The 27,978-nt window shown below is 43.3% G+C and overlaps 1 protein-coding gene across 1 annotated transcript; it reads right to left on the minus strand.

Moving 5' to 3' along the window:
• Nucleotides 1-327: 327 nt before the first annotated feature.
• pskh1 (protein serine kinase H1) lies at nt 328-27,978 on the minus strand. Its single transcript, XM_033036244.1, has 3 exons — nt 27,784-27,978; nt 25,413-26,433; nt 328-1,541 (listed from the first exon to the last, which is right to left on the minus strand). The coding sequence occupies exons 2-3, from the start codon at nt 26,352-26,354 to the stop codon at nt 1,224-1,226; spliced, it is 1,260 nt and encodes a 419-aa protein (XP_032892135.1). The 5' UTR covers nt 26,355-26,433; nt 27,784-27,978; the 3' UTR covers nt 328-1,223.

A 27,978-nucleotide genomic window follows, 5' to 3' on the forward strand; every position in this document is an offset into this window, starting at 1 on the left:
CAGACATTACTATTATTGAATCCCTTCTCCAGTATAATCCATGAACTGATGAGTAATAAGTATTTCTCATGGAAAAACCCCCCACAAACGTCACACATTGTTTCCTCGAGGAAGAAGTGAATTTTAAATCACGTTGTGTTGAACCACTACTCTGGCCTCAAAATTGCTGTGTTAACATTTCCTCAAATATACATTTCAAAATTCCATACTGTTCAAAACAATGATCATTTCATTGTATCTTTTAAATCTTGTTATTTCAACTTCTACCTTGATCTCAAATACATGCAAAAACCTTTGTGCTCTGTAAAAGATAAAATCTGAATTAAAAAAAACTCATATTCACTGCCTTTGAGATTGCCTGCTCAGTCTGCCAGATGAACATCACTGTTGCAAGGTGCCAGAATACTCTGAACATTAACCAATTCTGAAAAATGAATTCATATCAGAGGTCACTAGACCTTTACTTGAGATCAGTGATGGACACTAGGCCCCAGCTTGTAATGGTAAAATCTGAGTGCATCGGAACAATGCTAAGCCCTAAAAAACAGAAGGGAAGTGGTATTTTCACTATTTATTGCAAAGAAAGATGTTCAGTAGTATGAGAGTTGATACTGGGGGAAAGCACTTGTGAATACTACGTTTGTGCCTGTTTCTTGCGCACCTAATTCAAACATTTCAGCAAGAAACTAGGTTTCCATTTGCCGAATCATAATATTCACTTTACTACATTTCAATTCATTTAAGGTATAAAAGGCTTGCCATTGTTAGCAGATTACATTATTAAAAAATATTGTAAATATAATTTTAATTACAAAGGCGATATTAAAAATTGACTTAATTGGAAATTATGAAATATAACAAGAACAAAGAGGTTTGATATTTCCAGCACTTCAGACAAATTTGAGATATGCAATCTAATTTTACCCTGTAAAATGGCCAGTACATTTAATTACATACATGCTAATTTAGTTGGAAACAGTCTTATTGGCTCAATTATTATTCACCACATTTGAACACTCAGCATATAACCATTTCTCATGAATTAGCAGTGAATTTTGGAAAAGAGATCTGACAGATCTTGTTAAATTGCAAAAGTGGTTTGTCCAATCTCTCCAAGTTAACAAGTCACTGAATCCAAAATAGTCAATGTGCTGCTGAAAGTTACATGAATAGAAAGTGCACAGTGAAAGGCAACATTATGTGAAAAAGCTCCAAGTCTCTTTTCATCCCTCACACTGCTGCTGGTACCGTAAATTTAGCTCTCGCAGTTCCCGCTCTCGTACTTTCCGCGACTTGTTAGATTTTGTGGACCTGCTAGACCTTGTGGACTGGGCGGACTTGGTGCTTTGGCATCGAGATGAAGCTCTCTTCAATAGGTTCTGAGAGATGGAGCGATGCAGATTTTTCATTGACGAGGAGGCTGCCATGCTTACTATCCAAGGATGTTTCAAGGCTTGGCCCACAATCAGTCTCTCATTCGGATCCACAGTGAGAAGTCGATCAATAAAATCCTTGGCTAGGTTCGAAACACTGGGCCATGGCTAAAAAAAGAAACAAAATGAATAAGCACCAAATATTTGTAAATGCACAATAAGTATTGAGATTGCCAACCATATTCCAAAATCTAAAAAAAATATTTAAGTAGCAATAGCATTTTTATAAAATGAAAACAAACAGATCAAGATGAAAGCAAAATAATGGGGTAAGGTGGGCAACGAAGAATCAAAATGAAGTGAAAAGTGAGGTGATTCCCAGGTTTCTACTTTTCCGCATGGGACAGAACCTTCTAGGAAATGCAGCATTTCAAGGACATTCAGAAGCATTCAATACCTTTGACAAGTTTGAGAGTTGGCCATACCTCGAGACATGGGTGCAAGAGATGGTTTATTTATAAAACAAGCAGTCACCATTTTGGATTAGGATGGTTTCAGATAGCAAGTCAACAATGGCAGATTGAAAAATCCAATTATATACTTACCACATAGGTCAGTAGCTATTATGACCAGCTTGTTGTAGTTAACAAGTTCAACCCCATGAAGTTTAAGGAAACCACAAGCAAGGAGACAAGTAAATATTCATAAATCAGACAAAGGGGAATGCCTAAGGGAGCAACGCTCACATCTTCACACACAGGGGCTCCAGTATTTCCTTTGATTGGCTCATTTAAGGTTTTTGCACCATAGAACAGCTGAATCAGCAGACATTTATCAATCTGAAGTAGGACCTTGATCCAAAACATCATCTGTCCATTTCCCCCAAATAGATGCTGCTTGACCCACTGAGTTAATCTAGCAATTTTTGTTGAACTGTCCCTGTGCCTCCTGCCTCAATATGTCTGGTGAAGCAATTTTCATCATAGCAGAGCCATCCCAAAACTCATTTATAGTTCTCTGCATACATCAAATGCCAATTTTATACTGAGAAATGTGGATATTAGTCTCAAAGAGGTAAAATATATACACCAAATTAAAAAAAGTGGATTTGTACAAATTATGCAGAGAACAAAACTTCAGAAAAATAACTTAGAAATCAGGAAATTGCAGATGCTGACATTTTTAAACAAAACAGAAAATACTGGAGGTTTAAGAAGAAACTGCAGATGGTAGACAAAAATGCCGGAGAAACTCAGCGGGTGAGGCAGCATCTATGGAGTGAAGGAATAAAGTGATGTTTCGGGTCGAAACCCTTCTTCAGACTCAAAATACTGGAAGTATTTCACACTTTGGGCATCTGTACAGACAGAAACTAATCTTTTCAGGCTGATGACCTTTGCACAGCATTTTCTATCTTCACTTTAGATCATAAAATTGAGGTAGGAAAACTACATAAATGTACTTCAAATCTGTCAGGGTTTGATGAAGTTACTCATACCAAACATAACCAAATAGGTATTAGGCAAAAGTTTTTAAAATGCTTAACTTTTTCCACCCAAAGTATTTCAGTTTTTTCTCTTTTGCAATAAGATTGCTCAATTAAAAAGGGGGAAGGGATAAACAGCTCCTAACAAAGCAACATCAATAACTACAAAAATCTAATAGACTGCAGTCTCCTGCAAGAGACATCCACGTATGGATTTGCAGGAAGGACAATCCATGCACAAATTTAAGGGGCAGAAAGTTGTTAGGCAGTAACTTGGTGATGCATTAATAACTCAGTCATACTTCGTTGGAGATGGTGAAACACTGCAGGGGAGCAAAGAATAACTGACAACAGCAATTTGTCTCTTTACAGTGCAAGCCGATCACCGCACTGTTGTTTGCACTTATGGACCTGGCTACCAATGCAAGCCAAACTAGTCCAAATGTGTTAGGCTTTGTGCATATTCTGATAAAATATTCAAATTTAGACCGGAATGGGCCCAACTCACCTAATTCATGTGAGGATTATTTGTTTAGTAAGAAAGTAAAAGTCAAGAAGAGTGTTTTGGGTATATTTACAGGTTGATTCATCCACAGATACATTTATAATATTAGAAACATATAAAAATAGGCGCAGGAGTAGACCATTCGGCCCTTTGAGCCAGCATCACCATTCAATATGATCATGGCTGATCATCGAAAATCAGTTCCCCGTTCCTGCTTTTTCCCCATATCCCTCAATTCCTTTAGCCCCAAGAGCTAAATCTAACTATTGATATTGAGATTGTTATATTTATAACAAATGTTGGGAATGTATTAAATTGAATACTTGGGACTCAGGCTGGATGCAGATTGGCTGTGCTGGTGTCAAGTGTACATCAAGGCTTAAATTTTATCCCACGCAGAACTCCATCGCAAATGCCAGGCCAAAGGTTAAAACAAACAACGTATCATTCATTTTGAAGTTCATACTCAAATTTCCACTCTCAATATTTAAAGCAGCTTAAATGTCAGATACATCAATAAAGCATTTTGTTAGTTGTGGCAACAAGGACCCAGGTTAAAATGAAGTCAGTGGCATCAAGAAAATATTTTTGGTTAACTGTTATTGCCTATTATTGATACTCAGAAGTTATCTGTAGCACATTAACATTGCTCAGCTAGTGTCAGATACTTTTAGCATAGATCAAGGATTGAATTTGGGAACCCATTTTATTTAGAGTACACAATATTCTTCCATGTTGAAGCAAATATATAAGAGGAACTGAAAAAAATACAAAAACTGATTTACAACTCCAACATAAAATTTTATTTTCATTAAACTCAACTTGACTTGTCCCAGACTGAAAGTAGCTTTTATCAAAATTAAAATTACTACACACCTAGAGATTACACACAATAATTTTGAATCCACCTTGCTCCTGTCAAACTAAACCAGAATATAAATGTTGAGCATATTTATAGGGAATCCTTCAGTTTGCAAACTGTGCCAGAGACACTCTAACATTTATGTGTGTTTAGTTACAAAACAATAGTATTTGCACTTAACTGTGTGCAAAACATTTTACAAAAGTCAGAGTTTACAACTCTGATTCTGCATCTACACCCCCACCCACCCCCCACAATAGTGTTTGCACTTAACTGTGTGCAAAACATTTTACAAAAGTCAGTTTACAATTCTGATTCTGCATCTACACCCCCCACCCTCACCCACTCTGACTTTTGTAAAATGGTTTGCACACAGGAGAACATGCTTCAGTGATGCAGAGGGGAAGTATAAAGATACTTAGCAGCTTAAATACGGCCAACTAATCATGAAAGATGAAGTAAAAAATGTTATAATGTTGAACAACTAAAAACCCTTTCTTAAAAAAAAAGTCAATTACAGTGCATGCATGATCTGTTTGCTATTTAAATGTGAATCGTCTAGTTGTGACGAGAGGTGCACATTTACAACATTAGTACCTATTCTGTGAACAAGAAATGAGCATTAAATAAGTCACATTTAGATACACAAAGTACACAAGCCAAACATTTGTACTAGAAAAAAGTCAGCATTTGCATCATCACTACATACATAAGACAACAATTTCTGAGAAGTGCAAATGGGACTGTCAGTGATATCCATTTCCACCCGAAGAGCTATGAAAATCCTCAGATTCAAAGTTGAAGTCTAATTCCACGGACCACTTCTGCTGTTAACAAACAATCCTCCAAACTGTTAAGAGTTGTTGAATATCAATTTTTCTAACGGAGTACTAGGTCCTGATGACTGATCATATCTCTGGCTCGAGAAACCAATTCTATATGTGAACTAATTATGAAAGAACAATTTTAAATTCCACATACTTTAAAATAATCACCAAAAAAAAAATCAAGTTTAAAATTTCCTGCTCAAATCTTTGTTATTCACCTTATAAGATGTTTAAAAAGTTAATTCGATTTTTTTTTGCGTTTTGGCTGTGAATTTGAAAGTGTCGTTGGCTGATCATTTTGTTTGTTAACAATACTAATTCTGGGTGCCAAACATCCCCGGCTGCTCGTACAATGAAAATAATTGCAAGCCAAAAAAGTCCTATAAAACAAAGAGCTGGAAGAACTAGCTGGTTAGACAGCATCTGTCAAGGGAATGGAAGGATGACATTTCGGGTCTAACTGAGAATCAGAATTCAGAGCGAGTCTGAAGAAGGGTAAAGACCTAAAACATTACAACCCAAAATGTCATCTGCCAATTCCTTTCACAAACCTGCTGAGTTCCACTAGCACTGTTTTTTTGCTCAAGATTATATACTGTCTTTGTGAGTACATTTGAGAGCTAGCAGTTCTAACTGCAAAACCAAGTCATTAGCTGTAAACAGACATTTAGAAACCTTGACGGCCAGCTAGCAAATTTCATTAGCTCGTCATTTAATGACCAGGCTTGAGAACAATAACCTCAGCCTACTCTCCAAGTAATTTGCCACACTACTTGGCAGGGAACTTGTAAGCAGTTAATGATATCATGGCAGCTGCTCTTTTCCCAAGTTTGCAGCATTTATAGGATCTTAACAATTGTTTTGCCTAGTTTTGAAATTTGAGATCGCTAAACATTTTTATGCTTAATTCGATTTAAGTGATTAAAGGTGTCATGTACACAGCTGATATTTCACTTGCTTTACAAAATGCAAACAATTATCCCACAAATGTCCCATTAAAAAAAACCTATTATACAACAAATGTTTCCAGCATTTCTCAATGTTTGTAGAAATGTTTGTTCTCAATATTTTAGAAAATATTATAGTAGCACATTGTGGATTTCAGCAGTAAAAAAACAAGGCTAGATTAGCCATGGATATTACTTTTTTTAAATACAATGTTTGCCGAGTTTCAAATTTAACCACTTTTTGATTACTGTTAGTTTAAGTTCCAGAAGAGTGAAAGACATGTTCATCTTGGCTCATTCTACCTCAGAGTCAGGTTACGAGCTCAAGCCCCTTGATGAGAAAAATACTTCTAGTAATTACAATCAGTAGGGATGAGGCGACACTTGCTGCTGGTGTCAAATAAAGCATGTCTGTGGCATGAACATCTGTACTAACAGCTATTGTCAAGTAACTGCATATGTTATGCATGAAATAATAGCTGAAACATGCACACAGCAAAGTAGAAGCTTTTTATTAATCACATAATTGAAGAATCCATTATATCTTAAAACATTGAATTACGATCAGCATACAATGAGGGGGAGATGCATGGGAGGGGCCGGGCAGGAGAACGCAAAGCAAAAGTCAACCCACCGTAAACAGAGGTCACTACCAAGGTTCTTCTCCTTACATGTTCAGCCTACAAACTGGTTAAAGTTTTTATTCAGCAGCTGCTTAATTGTATATCCCGTACTAATTTATGATCCTTTCAACCCAACATTTTTTACACTATTCCTTTATGCTGGTTTCTATGACAACCTCCAGTGTTCCAAATTTGTAAAATTTGCTTCAACTTCTATTAAACCATAAACAAAATTAACACTACAAAATGGATGTCAATTGGAAACTACTTTGGCATTAAATGGTATTCATCTGAAATTCTAGGATTATGCATTAAACAAATGAAAGAGCTTTTAAATAATCAAATTGAAAAACCCAAATTAGTCAAGAAGGTAGTGACATTAATCTCCGCTTGTACTAACCATATAATTATTTATTAACAGAATATTAAAGGATACTAAAACTACGGGAACAGGAGTTCCTGAGAATTCACCAGAGCATTTAAAGGATTTGTCAAAACAAAGTCATGCACGGGCAAACTCGTATGTTTTCCAAGTCAATAATAGAAATATTAAAAAGTAAATTGAATTGAAACAATTTCTTAATAAAGAAAATTACTTTCTTAGAAGCTTAGAGATTCAGCATGTCAGCAAATATTCTACAAACTACCACATGTGCACAGTAGAAGGTATCCTGACTGGTTGCACCATTGACTGGTACGGCAATTCCCATGTATGAGAATGCAGAAAGCCCGCAGAGAGCAGTGGACTCAGCTTGATCAATCATGGGCACATCCACCCCACCATCGAAAGCATTTTCACAAGGCGCTGCCTCAAAAAGGCCATATCTATCATCAAGGATCCTCACCATCTGGATCACGTCCTCTTCTCACTACTGCCATTAGCCAAGAAGTACAGAACCCTGAAGTCCCACACCTCCAAATATCAGATTTTTGTACCAACCTGCACAACCCTCATCCTACCTCTGCAACAACACTGCAGACCACCTCTTGCACTATCATAGACTTGTTTTCTAAATGTGTATTTTTAGCACTAATGTCATTTTTTTTGCACACTTTATTTTCACTGACGTAGAATTGATGTGTAATTTATGTATAATTTGGTTTCTGGAAGATCTGTAGGTGGATTAAGTGTGAAAACTATCAAAGCTTCATTCTGACAGCTCTCTGTTATGCAAAAGAGTCTCCATTTGGCTTGTCTGCCAAAACTGCAACTCCTAAAAATACACTGAACCAACCACATCTTCCTGTGGATCAGCTGTGAAATGACTGTCGTCTAAATGCTACAAGGATATATCTAAAAATAATCCTTCTGATAAGGGAATAGGATGGTATTAGAGTCATTGAGTCTTACAACACTGAAACAGACCCCTCAGCCCAACATGCCGACAAGAGGTCGTTAGCCCCATTTACCCGTGTTTGGCTCATATCCCTCCAAACCTTTCCTATTCATGTACCTGTCCAAAAATTGTTTAAATATTACTGTACTTGCCTTAACTACCTACTCTGGCGGTTCATTCCATATATCCACTGTGTAAAATGTTGCCCCTCAGGTTCCTTTTAAATCTTTCCTCTCTCCCCTTCTTTACACACTATCTACCTGTGACACCACCTTCAGGAAACTACAGTGGCTTGCAAAAGTATTCATACCCCTTGAACTTTTCCACATTTTGTCACGTTACAACCACAAACGTAAATGTATTTTATTGGGATTTTATGTGATAGACCAACACAAAGTGGCACATAATTGTGAAGTGGAAGGAAAATGATACATGGTTTTCAAATTATTTTACAAATAAAAAACTGAAAAGTGTGGCGTGCAAAAGTATTCAGCCCCCCTGAGTCAATACTTTGTAGAACCACCTTTCGCTGCAATTACAGCTGCAAGTCATTTGGGGTATGTCTCCACCAGCTTTGCACATCTAGGAACTGAAATTTGTGCCCATTCTTCTTAGCAAAATAGCTCAAGCTCAGTCAGATTGGATGGAGAACGTCTGTGAACAGGAATTTTCAAGTCTTGCCAGAGATTCTCAATTGGATTTAGGTCTGGACTATGACTGGGCCATTCTAACACATGAATATGCTTTGATCTAAACCATTCCATTGTAGCTCTGGCTGTATGTTTTGGGTCGTTGTCCTGTTGGGAGGTGAACCTCCGCCCCAGTCTCAAGTCTTTTGCAGACTCTAACAGGTTTTCTTCCAAGATTGCCCTGTATTTGGCTCCATCCATCTTCCCATCAACTCTGACCAGCTTCCCTGTCCCTGCTGAAGAAAAGCATCCCCACAGCATGATGCTGCCACCACCATGTTTCACAGTGGGGATGATGTTCAGGGTGATGTGCAGTGTTAGTTTTCCGCCACACATAGCGTTTTGCATTTAGGCCAAAAACTTCAATTTTGGTCTCATCTGACCAGAGCACCTTCCTCCACATGTTTGCTGTGTCCCCCACATGGCTTGTGGCAAACTGCAAACGGAACTTCTTATGGCTTTTTTTCAACAATGGCTTTCTTCTTGCCACTCTTCCATAAAGGCCCGATTTGTGGCGTGCACAACTAATAGTTGTCCTGTGGACTGATTCTCCCACCTGAGCTGTGGATCTCTGCAGCTCCTCCAAAGTTACCATGGGCTTCTTGGCTGCTTCTCTGATCAATGCTCTCCTTGCCCGGCCTGTCAGTTTAGGTGGACGGCCATGTCTTGGTAGGTTTGCAGTTGTGCCATACTCTTTCCATTTTCGGATGATGGATTGAACAGTGCTCCGTGAGATGTTCAAAGCTTGGGATATTTTTTTATAATCTAACCCTGCTTTAAACATCTCCACAACTTTATCCCTGACCTGTCTGGTGTGTTCCTTGGGCTTCATGATGTTGTTTGTTCACTAATGTTCTCTAACAAACCTCTGAGGCCTTCACAGAACAGCTGTATTTATATTGAGATTAGATTACACATAAGTGGACTCTATTTACTAATTAGGTGACTTCTGAAGGCAATTGGTTGCATTGGATTTTATTTAGGGGTATCAGAGTAAAGGGGGCTGAATACTTTTGCACGCCACACTTTTCAGTTTTTTATTTGTAAAAAAATTTGAAAACCATGTATCGTTTTCATTCCACTTCACAATTACGCGCCACTTTGTGTTGGTCTATCATATAAAATCCCATTAAAATACATTTACATTTGTGGTTGTAACGTGACAAAATGTGGAAAAGTTCAAGGGGTATGAATACTTTTGCAAGCCACTGTATGTACTTGTGTTCCTTTATCCCTCTCATCTACAACAATCCGCAGGCCCCTACTGTTTACCGTGAAGGTCCTGCCCTGATTTGACTACCCAAATGCTACACCTCACACTTATCTGAACTGAACTCCATTAACCATTCTTCGGTCCACTTGCCCCTGGTTATCAAGACCCCGATGTAATTCTTCATAACCATCTTCATCATCTACAAATCCACCTATTTTACCATTATCTGCAAACTTACATCTTACTTTGAACATTTTCATCCAAACCATTGATATGACAAACAGCAATGGACCGAGCATAGATCACTGAGAAACACCACTAGTCCCAGGCCTCCAATCTGAAAAAACAAACTTCTACTATTATCATCTGCTTCCCACCATGAAGCCTATTTGTACCCAGTTAGCTAACTCTCCCTGATTTCCATGTATTGTGGTAATATTAGGATAGATGGATATAAATTTGCTGTATCCTCTTGTAATGCTTAATTCCAACTAATTGATCTAGCTGCTGTTGCCTAGAACCCACCATTCCTCTACACAAAATCTCTATAATTACTGTCAACTTTGAGGAGGCTGGTGCCTAAGATTGTTTAGTGTTCAGTTTTTCCATGATCACATAGCATCCAAAGCAAAGGCCTCTCAATCTTTATAAATTGGCAAAAGATCATATTGTTCACATCTGAAACTCACGGGAACTAGAGGCTATCATCTCCATGACTCACTTGGCAGCAATCTGCATCTGATTACATTTCATTCAAGCATGGCAACAACATAATCCAGGATGGAATTTCAATACTTTACTTGAGAGAGTATTAAACACTGTGGCACTAATTAACGAAAATAAGTTTCATTCAGCCAATGTGGGGGTTGTGGGGGAAGGGGGGTCGTGGGGGAAAGGGGGGGGGGGGGGGGGGAAAGGGGGGGGGGGGGGGGGGGGGGGGGGGGGGGGGGGGGGGGGGGGGGGGGGGGGGGGGGGGGGGAAAGGGGGGGGAGGTGAGGAAAGGGGGGGGAGGTGGGGGAAGGGGGGAGGTGGGGGAAGGGGGGAGGTGGTCGCAGCAGACGCAGCTCGCACTCTGCTCACCCCGCACCTTCAGCTTTCGGCCTCACACAGCAACTCCCGGTCCCACTCCAACTTCACTCAGAGGCTTCCGGTTCAACTTAACAGCTCCCGGCCCGTCGTGCTGGTCGCTGCAGAAGCAGCCCGCACACCGCTCACGGACTCAGCCCCGCCTCCGGGTTTTTATTCTCCGCAGGTGCTGGAAGGGGCGTTACCTTCATGGTGACTGACAGGCGAGAAGAACCATCTGCTGATCTCACGATTTTTTAAACCTTCATAACCTTTCTAATATTTCACCGATTGGAACAAAACTTGGTGCGCTTGGAGCAGAGCAGAACGGTAAGGTGGCGAAAAGATCCTAGCAATATAGGGTACCGTTTTTGCCCAAATTTTTAAAAATCGCAAATCAGAAAAGGACAAAATAGTTTTAGTAATAGTTTAGATACTCGAGAAGCTTTTCATGTATGAACTCTCAACATATTATATGGAAAGTTTAATTTTTATATAGATGAAGTATATGGATGTAATACATTTATCAGCAGGTCAAGACAAAGACATTATTTGCACAGGAAAAGTTCATATGACTTGACAACTTCAATACATTCTCTACTACTCCACAACCATGGAACTACATTTGAAACACAATTGCTTTTGCTGGTAAATACAGCACCAAGAACCCAGAAATAACAATGAGGAACTCTATGTTCACTCTGCCTTCATTTCATGAAAATGGAGATGGGAAATGAAAGGTTGTAAGCAAGTAGGAAAGGTAGACATAATATGCTGGAGTAACTCAGCGGGCCAGACAGCATCTCTGGAGAGAAGGGATGGGTGACGTTTCGGGTCGAGACCCTTTTTCAGAATCGTCAAGTAAGTAACCGAGCAAGTAGGAAATGAAGGATCAGGTTTTCACAAGAAAAGTTAGGGGATGAAGAATCAAGAAAAAACTACTTTAGTTCCCCAGAAGTATAAAAAAGGTTACCCAAATACTCAACGTAGAAATATTTGGACCAGACCATTATATATAAACAATATTTACTTAGCATCTATTCCAAACAATGCAGTTTTCATTGGACCAATGCTATAAAAACTCGAGATCCTATGTCTGACTCACTGCAACAAATGTGATCACTCTAGCACCTGAAGAATGCTTCGTGCTCTGGTTGGCAGGGCTACTGAAAGAACCAGATGCCAAGGGAAGCATAATACTGCATCATTCATCTTGGAGACAAATCTTGAAATGGTTATGCGGCAAAAGTAGGAAAATGGAGCCATGGCCCAGACTAGATGAGCCAAGACTTTAATGATGACTAGCATAGCAAAGATTTTACGGGAGAGAGTTAAATTAATAGATCAGCTGAAACATCAACAAAATGAACAAAAAGGTACTGGCATATTATGAAGTGTGATCATTGAATTAAGAAAGAATTCACCCTCTTATTTCCCCCTAAAGTGAGGCCAAGCTACCATTACAGTTCAGGAAGTTTTTCAACATTCAACACTTGAGATGAGAACATTTACATCGAAGGGGGTTAAACAAACAAAAATAAATCATGCAGTATTGGATATGCACACAACTACAGACTTTGTCCAAGTACGTACTAGTGGTTTAAAGGATTTTAAATATCCAACCATAACATTGGAGATATAGACAATAAACAATAGGTGCAGGAGTAGGCCATTTGGCCCTTCGAGCCAGCACCGCCATTCAATGTGATCATGCCTGATCATCCCAATCAGTACCCCGTTCCTGCCTTCTCCCCATATCCCCTAACTGCTATTTTTAAGAGCCCTACCTAGCTCTCTCTTGAAAGCATCCAGAGAACCTGACCGCCCTCTGAGGCAGAGAATTCCACAGGCAGATATATTTGTGTTGAATCAATTCCATCCCCTTTGCAACACATAGTTCACTACTCCAAAAATAATTTGATGAAATCACAGATAAGTAAGTGAGTTAAAGGACATACTAATTATGACGTCAATAAACTTATTATTTCTATTGATCACTGATTCTTTTCTGTTATGTCCCAGGCATTAAACGTGATCTCAGCCTTTCTCAATTTTATTTGAACTTGCAAAGCAATGCGTGAAATGGTAAAATGGCCCACGGAGCTCGACAAAAAGGTCAACAAGGTCTGACATTGAGCCGCTCCTAAAGGTAACGCGATAGTGAAACAGATGTTTAGAGAGGAAATTCCAAAGGTTAAAATCTGAGCAGTTAAAGGATAGTTGCCAATAGTGAAACAATTAAAATCAGGAACTGCAAGCAGCCATAATTGGTCCTGAACTGTATAAGTAATCTGTTGCAAAACAATCAGGGACTTCAAAAGACAATTCCAGAGCAACCTATAATCCAAGAATAACCACACAGACACCTGTAAATTGTAGCATGGTGGAATGCTCTAACAGGATAGAAGCCATCCCCCAGCCCTCGGGCTCCTCCTCCTCCTTTTTCCTTCCTTCTCCCCGCCACCCCCTATCAGTCTGAAGAAGGGTTTCGGCCCGAAATGTTACCCATTTCCTTCGCTCCATAGATGCTGCTGCACCTGCTGAGTTTCTCCAGCATTTTTGTGTACCTAGGATAGAAGCCAAGTTGGGCAGAATTGCTGGCAACAACACATCACTCCCAGCGAGCTCAATGCACTCTGTGCTTGTTTTCAACAGAAAGTCAGTTCACCATGGCAGCCTTGAGTGCACCTGCACCCACACTCACTGCAGATGTTAGATCTGCCGTCCTGAGAGTGAATGGAGTCCCTGGCCGTACTGTCTGAATTACATGGACCAGTTGTCAGGATATTTACAGACATCTTTAACCTCTCTCTACTCCACTCTGATTCCCAACTTCCTTAAAACAACCACAATCATTCCCACTGCCAAATAAAAACCAAGGTAGCATGCCTTAACGACTACATTCTCTGATATCCACCATCGTGAAGTATGTCGAGAGGGTGGTCATGGTGCCTTCCTCATTGCCATGATCCAGTGCAATTCACTTACCGCCGCAACAGGTCTACAGCAGACACCACTTCCAGGTTCCACATTCATCCCTGGAACATCTGAATAACAAGGATACCTCCAACACTCATATTTAATTATACCACCGCCTTCACCACCATAATTCCAATCAAAGTCTTAGAGCTACGTCTCAAAACCCCTCTCAACTGGATTCTTGGTGTTTTGATCCATAGACTGCAATGCCTCTACTTCCTTAGAAGGCAAAAGAGGAGTTTGGCATGTCCCCAACCCCTCACCAACTTGCCCCATGGAAAGCATTTTATCGGGATGCATCACAGCCTGATTTGGGAACAGCTCCACCCAAAACTGCAAGAAATTGCAGAGAGTTGTGGACATAGCCTAGATTATCACGTAAACCAACCCCCCTTCCATCGAAGGTAGACACTAAATGCTGGAGTAATTCAGCGGGACAGGCAGCATCTCTGCAGAGAAGCAATGGGTGACATTTTGGGTTGAGACCCATCTTCAGACCCCCTTCCATCGACTCCATCTATACCAGGGCTCGAAATTAACGGTTGCCCGGTTGCCAATGGCCACCTAAAGTCCTGCCGGGCAACCTAAAAGCCGTGTCATTTTGCCCCGCTTGGCCCCCCTCTCTATCTCTCTCTTGGTCACTCTCCGTCTCCGCCCGCCATCCGTGTCTGGGCCGCCGAGTCTCCGCTCTCCGGACGCTCCTCATCTGCTGGCACGGCCGGCCGCCTTGCACATGCGCACAACCACTGCCAGCACATCCTCGGCTGCCCTGCACATGCTCAGTGCCACATCCTCCCCCTGCACATGCGCACTGCCCAGGCCAGCGCATCCTCCCCCTGGACATGCGCACAACCACGGCCAGCACATCATCGGCTGCCCTGCACATGCGCAGTGCCACAGCTACTGGTCAGTGCCGGGCACTTTCTTCCCTGCCTTTGCATTGTGGGAGATCTGTCCGCCATTGCTGTCCGGTCGCCGCCTCCCCGCGACCGCTGAAACCCGACACAGAATCACTCCGTGTAGCTGGAGTAACTCCCTGGAGTAATTCTTGCTTCTTGGTTTCCTGGTCCTCCAAAAATATTCCAAATGGAATTTAAACTGGAGGTGGCGGAGGGTGGACTTAAGCAAAAATGTGTTCTTGGGGTAAAAAGAGCTACCTTATATTTCCCACCACTGGCTTCCAAACCAGGGCATCGGCGGTGTCCTCATTCTTTAGGGAACGGGGGTTCCACTCTTCCACTATAGATGAGGCTCTCACCAGGGTCTCTTCTATACCCCGTAGCTCTGCTCACACTGCCCATCCCCCCACTCGTAACAAGGGCAGAGTCCCCTTGTCCTCACCTCCCACCCGTCACATACAACAGATAATCCTCCGACATTTTCGCCACCTCCAGCGGGATCCCACCACTGGCCACATCTTCCCATCTCCTCCCCTTTTGGCTTTCCGCAGAGACCGTTCCCTCCGTAACTCCCTGGTCAATTTGTCCCTTCCCACCCAAACCAACCCTCTCCTGGCACTTTCCCTTCCCTTGAAATGCTACACTTGTCGCTTTACCTCCCCCCTTGACTCCATCCAAGGACCCAAGCAGTCTTTCCAGGTGCGTCAGAGGTTCACCTGCACCTCCTCCAACCTCATCTATTGCATCCGCTGCTCTAGGTAGCAGCTGCACTACATCGATGAGACCAAGCGTAGGCTTGGCGATCGCTTTGACCAACACCTCCACTCAGTTCGCAATAACCAACCTGATCTCCCAGTGGCTCAGCACTTCAACTCCCCCTCCCATTCCGAATCCGACCTTGCTGTCCTGGGCCCCCTCCATGGCCAGAGCGAGGCCCACCGTAAATTGGAGGAGCAGCACCTCATATTTCGCTTGGGTAGTTTACACCCCAGCGGTATGAACATTGACCTCCAATTTCAGGTCGTCCCTGCTTTCTCCTTCTTTACCCTCCCCTTTCCAGCTCTCCCACAGCCCACTTTCTCCGCCTCTTCCTTTCTTCTTCCCACCCCACCCCCACATCAGTCTGAAGAAGGGTCTTAACCCGAAACGTCGCCTATTCCTTCGCTCCATAGATGCTGCCTCACCCGCTGAGTCTCCAGCATTTTTGTCTACCTTAAATTTAGTTGCATCTGGTTGGGTAACTATGGTAGGGTGAAGACTATTCCATGCTTTAATTTTGTGGGGGAACACCATGGAGCAGCCAGCATCTCTGAATAGAATAAATTGGGTGATGTTTCGGGTAGAGACCCTTCTTTAGACTCCCTCTGGTTTTAGTGTTTTTAGTTTAATTTAAAGATACAGCGCGGAAACAGGCCCTTCGGCCCGAGTCCACGCCGACCACCGATCACCAGTACACTCGTTCTATCCCACACATTAGCGAAGTCAAGAGTGTTTTATTCTCTCATGTCCCAGTTAGAGCAATGAAATCCTTACTTGCAGCAGCACAACAGAATATGTAAAACAAAACAATGTATAATTATATATAACTATATCTATATACTAGACTAAGTGCAGACCCGTTGGGTCTGTTCCCCCAAAGTGCGGTTGTGGGGGGGGAGGCGGCAGGCATGGAGAGGAGAGGGGGGGGGGGGGAGAGGAGAGGGGAGAGGAGAGGAGAGGGGAGAGGAGAGGGGGAGAGGAGAGGAGGGGGGGGGGGGAGGAGAAGACGAGGGGAGGGGGGGGAGAGGAGAGAGGGGAGGGGGGGGAGAGGAGAGGGGAAGGGGGGGGGGAGAGGAGAGGGGACGGGGAGCGGAGAGGATGAGGGAAGGGGGGAGAGGAGAGGGGAAGGGGGGAGGGGAGAGGGGAGGGGGGGAGAGGGGAGGGGAGGGGGGGAGAGGAGAGGGGCAGGGGGAGGAGAGGGGAGGGGGAGGAGAGGGGAGGGGAGGGAGAGGAGAGGGGAGGGGGAGGGAGAGGAGAGGGGGGGAGAGGAGAGGGGAGGGGGGAGGAGGAGAGGGGAGGGGGGGGAGGAGAGGGGAGGGGGGGAGAGGAGGAGGGGAGGGGGGGAAGAGGAGAGGGGAGGGGGGGGAGAGGAGAGGGGAGGGGGGGAGAGGAGAGGGGAGGAGGGGAGAGGAGAGGGGAGGGGGGGGAGGAGAGGGGAGGGGGGGGAGAGGAGAGGGGAGGGGAGAGGAGAGGGGAGGGGGGGGAGAGGAGAGGGGAGGGGAGAGGAGAGGGGGGGGAGAGGAGAGGGGGGGAGAGGAGAGGGGGGGAGAGGAGAGGGGGGAGAGGAGAGGGGGGGGGAGGAGAGGGGGGGGAGGAGAGGGGGGGAGAGGAGAGGAGAGGGGGAGGAGGAGAGGAGAGGAGAGGGGAGGGGGAGGAGGGGGGAGGAGGAGGAGAGGGGGAGGAGGAGAGAGTGCCTTTTTACTTCAACCCAAACCCAAACAACCATTTGCAGGCAGTGCTTTTTTACCTCTAACCATATTTTCATTTTCAAACCAAATTAAGGGTACTCACAGTGCTGCAGACATTTGTCAGTGTCATTCAGAGCTCTGATTGAGGCACACCACTTGCAGAGACTGATTGAGGCACACCACTTGCAGAGACTGATTGAGGCACACCACTTCCTGGTTTTATAGTCCCTCCCCCTCCCTCCAGCAGGGGCAGCAAAGAGAATGGGGAATTTTGTAAAAACATTAATATCTCTGTCAATTTTCATCGACGGGAAAAATCCTCGGCACACCTGCGGCGGAGGGGGGCTCTGAGCGAGGTGGCCAATAGGTGTGGGGTGTGTGTGTGTGTGTGTGTGTGTGTGTGTGTGTGTGTGTGTGTGTATTATATGCGCGCGCGCGCACACTGGGCAAAATAAAAATATTCCGTTTTGGGTTGGGTCTGAAAGAGGTTCCTGCACACCTTTGGAATGTGGAAGGAAACAAGAGCACCCGGAGAAAACCCATGCAATCAAAGGGAAAAGGAGCAAACTCCATACTGACAGCACCCATATTCAGGATCAATTCCGGGTCGCTGGCACTTTTAGGCAGCAACTTTATGTCCAATGTACTGCCCCATAGTCTTGAACTGAGTTAAAACATATAGTAGCTGTAAAGGGGGACATAGCGTGACTTAGATTTAAGACTGAAAATGGATAGTTTATTTTTGTTAGTAACCAAAGTTATCAACGTATAATTTTTTGTGTGTTGGAAAACAAAATATAGTGGCACAGCTGGTAGACTTGCTGCCTCACACGCCAGAGATCTGTGTTCGATCCTGTCCTCGGGCACTGTCTGTGTTGAATTTGCACATTCACCCTGCAAGCGTGTGGGTTTCCTCCCACATCCCAAAGACACATTGGCTTTGTAGGTTAACTTGTCTCTGTAAAATTGCCCCTAATGTGTAGGGAATGGGTGAGGAAAGTGGGATAACAGAACTTGTGTGAATGGGTGGTAGACAAAAAAGCTGTAGAAAATCAGCGGGTGAGGTAGCATCTATGGAACGAAGGAATAGGCGACGTTTCGGGTCGAGACCCTTCTTCAGACTGATGTTGGGGGGGAGGGGGTGCAAGGAAAAGGCGGAGACAGTGGGCTGTGGGAGAGCTGGGAATGGGAGGGGAAGGAGGGAGAAAGCAAGGACTGCCTGAACTTGGAGAAGCCAATGTTCATACCGCTGGGGTGTAAACTACCCAAGTGAAATATGAGGTGCTGTTCCTCCAATTTGCGGTGGGCCTCACTCTGGCCATGGAGGAGGTCAGGACAGAAAGGTCGGATTTGGAATGGGAGGGGGAGTTGAAGTGTTGAGCCACCGGGAGATCAGGTTGGTTATTCCAAACTGAGTGGAGGTGTTGTGCAAAGCGATCGCCAAGCCTGCGCTTGGTCTCACCGAGGTTGATCATACGTTGAATAATCCAACCACATTTCTGTTTGGAAGTGGAAAGAAATAATAGAAATTACACTCATTGCAATGTGTAAAAAAGAGTTGAAATACTGTATTGTAATTTTGCTGCATGCCATTGTGGTATATATCATGTCTTGATTGGTGAATATGTTTAGTTTGTGACTTTATTTGAAGCAGAAAAAAAATGTGAATGTTTCATTGAGCATAATTCCAACTGGTAACTACGCACTTCGTCCGAGCACATTATCGAACGCATCATGCAAGCCGTCTTAAATGACCACCTAAACTGTCATTTGGCAACCAAAAAAGCTGCCTAGGTTGCCCGGCTGGCATCAGAGAAAAAAAGTTAATTGAGAGCCCTGTACACGTTACGCTGCCTTAGCAAGGCCACCAGCATAATTAAGGACCAGTCTCACCCCGTACAATGACAAATGAATGTCAGCTTAAAAATTAAAAAGAAATCAAGAAAATGCAAGATGCTTGATGAGATGAAGACTCTTCGTCAGAACTCAAGAAGAGAGAAAACAAGTCAGTTTTAATCCACAGAGAGGGTAGGGAATGAATGGACAGGACGAAGAATACATCTTTGATAGGGTGAAGGTAGACGGAAAATGCTGGAGAAACTCAGTGGGTGAGGCAGCATCTATGGACAGAAGGAATTGGCAACGTTTCGGATCAAGACACTTCTTCAGACTGAAAGGGTGAAGACAGGACTGCTGCCGAGATATACAAGACAATATACAGATTGATGGAAAAAAGAGGGGCAAGGGAGAGCATAAAGGAACACAAAAGCCGAGATTCTCTAGAGGAGATTTTGGGTGGTCAATTAATCCACCAGTCCACATGTTTTTTGAATATGCAAGGAAACTAAGCACTTGGGAGAAACCTATGCAGCCACAGATAAATAGAAACACTACAAAGATAACACCAGAGGTCAGGTTTGAAGCCAGGAGTACCTAAGCTATGTGGCATCAGCTTTACCCACTACACTACTGTGCTACCCAAATGCAATAGCTTTAAATTATTTTTGAACCCCAAACTGAACTCCATCTTTCCAGGCACAAATGGCGGCGCTGTAACGGCCTTTTCCCTGTCGGGTCTCCGTTGTCGTTGGGGCCTGGCACCGACTGGGACTCCAGTCGCAGAGCCTGCGGACTTACCATCGTGGGGCTGGCCGGCCTCGGAGCGTGGAGAGCTGTAGTGGCGCGCGGCTGCGACCAGATTTCGGAGCTTCGGAGGCTCCAGCCGCAGGCCCGGTGGACGGTAACATCGGGAGCTCGCGGGTCCCTGGTTGGAGACCACTCTTCGGAGCTCCCGCGGCGGCAGCTTCTCCTGCCCGAGTTGCGGGGCTGAAAACGGCCCGGAGCGGGGCCCGACATCGCACGGCGCGGCTTTAACGGCCGCGGGACTTGCCATCGCCCGCCGGGGGCTCTAACGTTAAGACCCGGAACAGAGCCTTACATCGCCGGCGCGGCCTTAACGGCCGCTGGACTTACCCTCGCCCACCGGGGCTATGACATCGGGTGTGGATGGAGAGCACGGGAGAGACAAGACTTTGCCTTCCATCACAGTGAGGAGAAGATTCACTGTGATGGATGTCTGCGTGAATTGAGTTGCTCAAGAAGGAACTGCAGATGCTTGAAAATCGAAGGTAGACAAAATTGCTGGAGAAACTCAGCGGGTGCGGCAGCATCTATGGAGCGAAGGAAAAAGGCAACGTTTCGGACCGAAACCCTTCTTCAGACTGCTTGTGTGTCTTGTGGAATTGTTTATTTTTGTTGTACGGCTGCAGAAACTGAATAAAATCACTGAATATGGTATATTACTTTTGTAGTACATGTAGTTCTACTATACGCAATAGTTGTGTTCCTAAGAAACCTTGTGTTATAGAACATCACATTTTATCTAGTTTCAGACTTGCAAGATAAAGTTATTTTTCCAGCAGGATTTTTCAAAAATAAGCATTTTCCATAGCAATAAGTTTACTTTTGTTTCTGCAAGCTATGGAGTCCTAAAGGTTGTGTGTTACATTGTTTAATAGAGTATTGTTGCACAAGTATCAATAGAAACCAAATGCTTGTCAATTATAATGACCACCCACAGTTCAACTAGCAGCTGTGTTCTGGAGACATTAGTATCTGATTACTGTAGAGAAACTGCCTTACACTGTTCAAATCCACTGCAGCTTTTTCTTTTCTGCTTGTCAATTTTTAACGTAACGTTTAAATAATTCTCTAGTTCCCAATCAAAATTGCATTGTAGCCAATTTGGCCTAGGTAATGCAATGGCAGCCCCTAATTCATCAATCACATTATATTCAATTTGTTTTATGATAACATGGATCGATGATAGGTATGCACAATATAACATAGGGAAATAAAAATCAATAATTATTTCTACTCACCTCTGAAAAATGATCTTGCATTAATATAATTACAACCAAAAAAATAGGTCAACGTGGAGAAATATAGATACCCACATATCTTGTTCATAATCCTTTAGTCAAAAAATCCATTAGTACCAATTTGAGATAAAGATTAGTTTAATGACTTTCACACAATTCATTCAACCAAATCCAAAATTAAATGAAAATTCTTCCTAATGTTATTTTCTCCTTTCATGCAGTATGAATTAGACAAAGAGAAGAAATCCGATTATATATCTCCCATAACGTAGGTTGTAGAGGACAAGATCTTTCTCAATGGGTTACAAATGTGTTATTTAACATGGGATGCTAAACTACTGAAAAATAGCCAGGTATTAACAATACAATAATAGAAAACAAATCCATTCACTACATCTAAAAGATAATTACCACACCAGTGTGAAAAAATTGTTTAGAATTTACTGTGCGATGAAACTAATGAACCAAACTATTTTGTAACAGGGTATACGTACAACAATGAACAAACATTAGTGGATATCAATAATTAGCCCGACAAACAGAATTATCTACCTTCTATTCAGGGGACACAAAACTATTCTGATATTCAACCAAAGCAACACTCATCAATGAATGGTGAAAGATCCCAGTGATTCATGGCAAATACCAAAACAGGTTTCCTAATAAAACAGCTAATTACACCTTTTGCTTTTTCTATATTTGATGTATTGATTACATTATTTTTCTGTAATACACGAGTTGAAGAGAACAAGATGTGTAAAGGAAATTCCTTTAAGAACTATTGCACTAATCTCTGAGGCATGCATTGTACTAGGATACAAATAGTCTATTGGCGATAGTATTAAAAAGAGCTGAATGTGATACACCGTCCCAACCAAGTAGTGCACCCAACATTCTTGGCATTCTCATCAAAACAATGAAGTGGTGGAAGTCATTGAAATAACAGCGGTTAGAATACCACATTCTACTAACAATGCCCAACACAGATTTAAGCAATTTTTTTTTGTCAGAACATGACCAAAAATTAAATAGCAGGTAATAGATTCAGTGTGGCAGTTGGTTGGGAGCTTGGATTTTAAACTCTTTCTCCTGGAGGACAAAAGAATATTAAAAGCTTTCAGTTGAAAAATCATAGAAATAAGAAATTATATCACATATAGTAATAACATAACTGGAGGTCTTGTTGCTATTAAAAAAGAAATGCTGAACACGGAGGCAAAACAACATCCACACTCGAATGTTGAGAGTAGAAGAACATTTCTCCCACTGAATGAAGGATAGCCTTCAGTGGATGATGTGATTGATCACAGAGAAGTCTTCAAAATATAATTAATCACACACATAGTTTGGCACCAATGACAATAGGAATGTTCATGCTGCTTCATGGAAACGTAGTCAGATTTGGCCAATTGAGCAACTGGACATAACACTTGGAGGTGGAACGTGAGAAGAAAATGGAGTTTGAAGATGAATCACATGGACAACATTCAGCCCTGGACCACATTAACAATACAAACACTAACAACATTTAAAATACATTTGGAGAGCTACATGGATAGCAAAGACTTATAGGGATAAGGGGCTAAACAAAGACATGTGGGAACTAGTGTGAATGGAGCATCTTGGTTGGTATAGACAAGTTTCCATGCTGTGTGACTCTATGATTATAGCTTAACCTTCAACACCATAATAACAAATAATCTCCTCCCAAAATCCTACACTTTTGTCTTGGGGCCACCAAATGCAAATCGCTCCTGGATAACAGGCAGGCTGATCTTGGTTAATTAGAATTGGTCATAAAATTTCCTCCACACGAACCCTTCAACACTGGTGCTGCTCGGGTCATGTGCTCAGTTCAGTGCTCCAACCCCTGTACACCCATGACTGCATGGCCCAATGCAGCAAGCTGGATCAACAATGAGAGGGAGCACGGAATGACATTGTGAACCTTCTGTCATGGTGTCAGGATAACAATCTTGACCTTAACGCCAGCACAAATAAAGTGTCGATCTAAGGATTCCAGGGATGGGGCTGAACGCAACATTGCACTCATTGACAAAGCTGTTGTCAACGGCTTCAAGTTCCTTCACACGGGTGCAATGATCAAGAAAGCACATCAGAATGTTTACTTTCTTAGGCATCCAAGATGATTTGGCATATCCACATGGATTCTCTTGAACTTCTAAAGATGAGTTATGCAAAGTATTCTTACGTGATGCATCACAGCCTGATATAGCAATTGTTCTGCTTGAGTGCCTGAACCTGCACTGCTTCCGATTGCACCACAATCTTTGCACCATTCTGCTGATTTTGCATTTCTCACTGTATTTATTATTGGACCCAAACTAATCATGTATATTGCATAAGAAAGAACATCAGATGCTGGTTTAAATCGAAGAGACACAAAATGCTGGTGTAAGACAGGCAGCATCTCTGAAGAGAAGGAATGGGTGACTGATGTCAGGGGAGTTGGCAGTGCAGAGATAAAATGTGGTTGGAGACAGTAAGACTGGTAGGAGAACTGGGGAGGGGAGGGGATGGAGAGAGAGGGAAAGCAAGGGCTACTTGAAGTTAGAGAAGTCAATGTTCATACCGCTGGAGTGTAAGCTACCCAAGCAAAATATGAAGTGCTGTTCTTCCAATTTGCACTGTGCAGAACAGGAAGGTCAGTGTGGGAATTGGGGGGGGGGGCAGTTAAAGTGTTGAGCAACCGGGAGATCAGGTAGGTTTAGGTGGACTGAGCGGAGGTGTTCAGTGAAATGATCACCGAGTCTGCGCTTGGTCTCGCCGATATAAAGACCACACCTGGAACAGCGGATACTCCTCCTTCAACCTCATCTACTGTAAGTGAACCTCTGCCTCACCTGAAAAGACTGTCGGGGTTCTTGGATGGAGTCGAGGGGGGAGGTATAGGGACAGCTGTGGCATCTCCAGCGGTTGCGGGGGAAAGTACCTAGGGAGGGGGTGGTATGGGTGGGAAGGGACGAGTTGATCAGGGAGTTGCGGAGGGAACGGTCTCTGCGGAAAGCAGAAAGGGATGGAGATGGGAAGATGTGGCTAGTCGTGGGATCCCGTTGGAGATGGCGAAAATGTTGGATGATTATGTGCTGTACGCGACGGTTGTTGGGGTGGTAGGTGAGGACAAGGGGGACTCTGTCCTTATTACAAATGAGGGGAGAGGGGGAGCAAGAGCGGAGCTGCGGGATATCGAGGAGATCCCAGTGAAAGCCTCATCTATAAAGGAAGAGGGGAACCCCCGTTCCCTAAAGAATGAGGACATCTCTGATGACCTGGTATGGAACACCTCATCCGGGGAGCAGAAGCGGCGTAGACAGAGGAATTGGGAGTAGGGGATAGAGTCTTTATAGGAAACAGGGTGGGAAAAGTGTAGCCTAGATAGCTATGGAAGTCAGTGGGCTTGTAATAGATGTCAGTCGATAATCTGTCTCCTGTGATATAACAATAAACTAATTTGAATATGAAATGGGTTTGTCACATTGTTTTTTATAAATACGTGCTTTGGTGAGTGAGAGGACTATCAGTGAATGGTCAAGAAACTTATCTGGGTGTATCAGAGATTAAAGCTTGATCACACCGAGATGATATGTCAGGGAACAAGGGTGGAGAAGAAAGCAAGATGCTCTGACACTATGTGGAGCAGGTATGGAATTTGAGTACCAAAATAGTGGGAATGGGAAAGGGAAACAGCGACTAGCTTTTGGGAGAAAAAAAAATTTGTTTTGAACTTATTGCCAAAAATAAACAAGTTCTTCCAATCTGTTACAGAAAAAGGTATACTAAAAATAATTTAAGATGAATAGAAAACAGATTTCACAGAACACAGCAAATACAAGTGGAGCTATGCGAGGACAGGCTTCTTAGATATGGACTACTATGAATTACTTACCAGCTAAATTGATTTGTCTATCCAAGAGTGGAAAAAGATAGGTACAGTAGTAGGAGGAAAATTGGGGATAGAAGTGTAGGTTTTGATTTGGACAGGGTCAATGAAAATGTCGATCATTGAGCTTTTGAATATTTTTAAGTATTTGCAAATTATCAGAAAGGTTAGCTTTTTTCATTTTAAAACACAACTCAAGCCAACAAATAGAAAGTGACACAAAGATTTTATACGTGGAATTCACATTACTGTAACTGCATTTGCTCCCAATCACTGGAAATAATCAAAGAAACGCTCATGCAGTCGCACATCCAAATAATGTAATTATTTAATTCCAGAAATTGTTCATGCAAAATGACTTTAACTTTAATCACTCACCTCTCCCGAGTAACTATATTTTCCCTTCAGTATTTGCCTGTATAATCGAGCACGATTATCATCTTCAAAGGGCATGGTTCCACTCAATAAAATATAAGAAACTACACCCAATGCCCACATGTCAACAGAATTTGTGTAAGGCTTCCTCCCAAGGATTTCAGGAGCAATATATTCTGGGGTGCCACAGGTCGTCTTCATGAGACAGTCGTCACCTTTCTTTCGAGTGCTTGCTAATCCAAAATCTGTGATCATAATTTTAGAATCAGCACCTGGGTGATAATACAGCAAGTTTTCAGGTTTCAGGTCTCTATGTGTGATGCCTAGAATGTGCAAATATTTAACGCCATCAAGAACCATTTGCAACACTTTTGTGGCATCACGCTCAGTAAAGGAACCTTTGGCTATGATCCTGTCAAAGAGTTCACCTCCAGTAGCAAGCTCCATTACCATATACACTCGCTCTTGAGTCTCAAATACTTCAATAAGTTGTATAACATTTGTGTGCTTCACTCTCCGGAGGACATTGAGCTCAGACTCACAGACTTCCCTGCCTTCCTTGTACTTTGTCTCAATCAGTTTTATTGCATAAGGTTGTTTGGTGCTTTTGTGCTCCACTCTGACAACCCGGCTGAAACTTCCTCTCCCAATCAAGGCCTTGATGTCATACTTTGCAGTCACTCTGGGGTCAAATTTGGCACGATATTTTGCCACTTTATTCCTACGAGGATCATTTTGCTGGTCCCAATGCCCACTCTGTTGGTGGGCATTAGTTTGATGAGGTGGAGGTGCATCATTCTTGTTCCGATTCTTGGCGGTATTGTCTTTAATAAAGTGCTTGTATTTATCTCCATTTTGGCCAGTGTATGGCTCCACAGTTTTGACGAGATCCAAATGGAAGTTCTTAGTTGGCTCGGGAAGCACTTTGCTTATCCCGCAGCCCATTGCTGTTACTGAGCCAGGAAATCATTTCATCTCTTCATTCTCATCCGGCTCCTTGTCTACTTGCACCTTGACCCTTCCTCTGTAACAAAACAGTACACATTTCACAACACTTCCAATAATGTACTTGCAAATGAATTATCTGAAGAATACAAACTTCTTCCAGGCGAACGTTACAAATAAATGGATTTCATAATATGACTGTCCTTAAAAATGTATCTACACAGCATAAAGAGCTTAGAAAAGTACAGCACAGAAACAGATACTACGGCTCACAATGCCTGTGCTGAACATGATGCCAAGATAAACTAACCTCATCTCTCTACACATAAACCTCGTCTGCCTCCATTCCCTGCATATCCATGTGTCTATCTAAAAGTCTAAATGCCACTATCATATCTGCCTTCACTCCCCTCCCTTTCCCTCCCTGCCACATTCCTGCACTCTATATAAAAACATCTTGTTCCACACAACAGCTTTAAACTACACCCCTCTCACCTTAAAGCTATACCCTCTAGTCGTTGGCATTTCCATCCTGGGAAAGTGGTTGTCTGTCTGTCTACCCTATCTATGCCTCTCATAATTTTATATACTCTTATTAGGTCTTCCCTTAGCCTCCCTGCTCCAGAGAAAACAATTCCAAGCTTGCCCAACCTCATTTTATAGCTAATACCCTCTAATCCAGGCAGCATTCTGGTAAACCTCTACCGCAACCTCAATACTAGAGGGCATAGCTTTAAGGTAAGAGGGGCAAAGTTTAAAGATGATATGCAGGGGCAGGTTTTTTTTTCCAGGGGGTGGAAGGTGACTGGAACACAGTGCCAGCGTGCTAGCAGAGACAGACACAATAGTGGCATTTAAAATACTTTTACATCAGCACATGGATATGCTGGGGATATGGGAATATATCACTTATGTGCAGCCCGGTAAGTGAACATCATGGCATCATGTTTGGACAGACATTGTGGGCCGAAGGGCCTGATCCTGTGTTGTACTATTCTATGCACCCTCTTCAAAGCCTCCTCATCCTTCCTGGTAATGGTGCGACAGGACTGCACAAAAAAACTCCAAATGCTGCCTAACCAACGTCTTATAGAGGGGATAGACACAAAATGCTGGAGTAACTCAGCGGGACAGTCAGCATCTCTGGAGAGAAGGACAAGGCGAGACCCCTCTTCAGACTGAGAAGCTTAAATCAGTGAGACAGGCAGCATCTCTGGATATAAGAAATCGATCAAAAAGTTCTCATTCCCAGTCTACTGCAGAGGTTTCAGGAGCCGGACACCCGCCCTGTGAAGCCTCTCCCTGTACTAGCTGCCCGCTGCCAGCCCCGCACAGGCCGGGCCTCTCACAAACCGAGCCCGAGGCTGCACAGACCCCCGCCCAGCCCAGTCACAACTCCAGCCCCGGCCCCGGCCCCGGCCCAGCCCACCTGACTCCGCCGAATAGCCTCCTCGCAACCGCGGCCAGCCGCTGTCCGTGCTGCGGTCACCGGCAACGCCGGGCGCGACATCCCAGACCCAGAGCTCCGGCCTCCGCCTCGACGACGGTCATCGCCCTCCCGCAGCGCGGCCGTCGCGAACTTTCCCTGAACTCGCCGCCGCCGCCGCGCGCGCGCGCTCCCGCG

Source organism: Amblyraja radiata, chromosome 17 (assembly GCF_010909765.2).
Source record: "Amblyraja radiata isolate CabotCenter1 chromosome 17, sAmbRad1.1.pri, whole genome shotgun sequence".
NCBI classification, from domain to species: Eukaryota; Metazoa; Chordata; class Chondrichthyes; order Rajiformes; family Rajidae; genus Amblyraja; species Amblyraja radiata.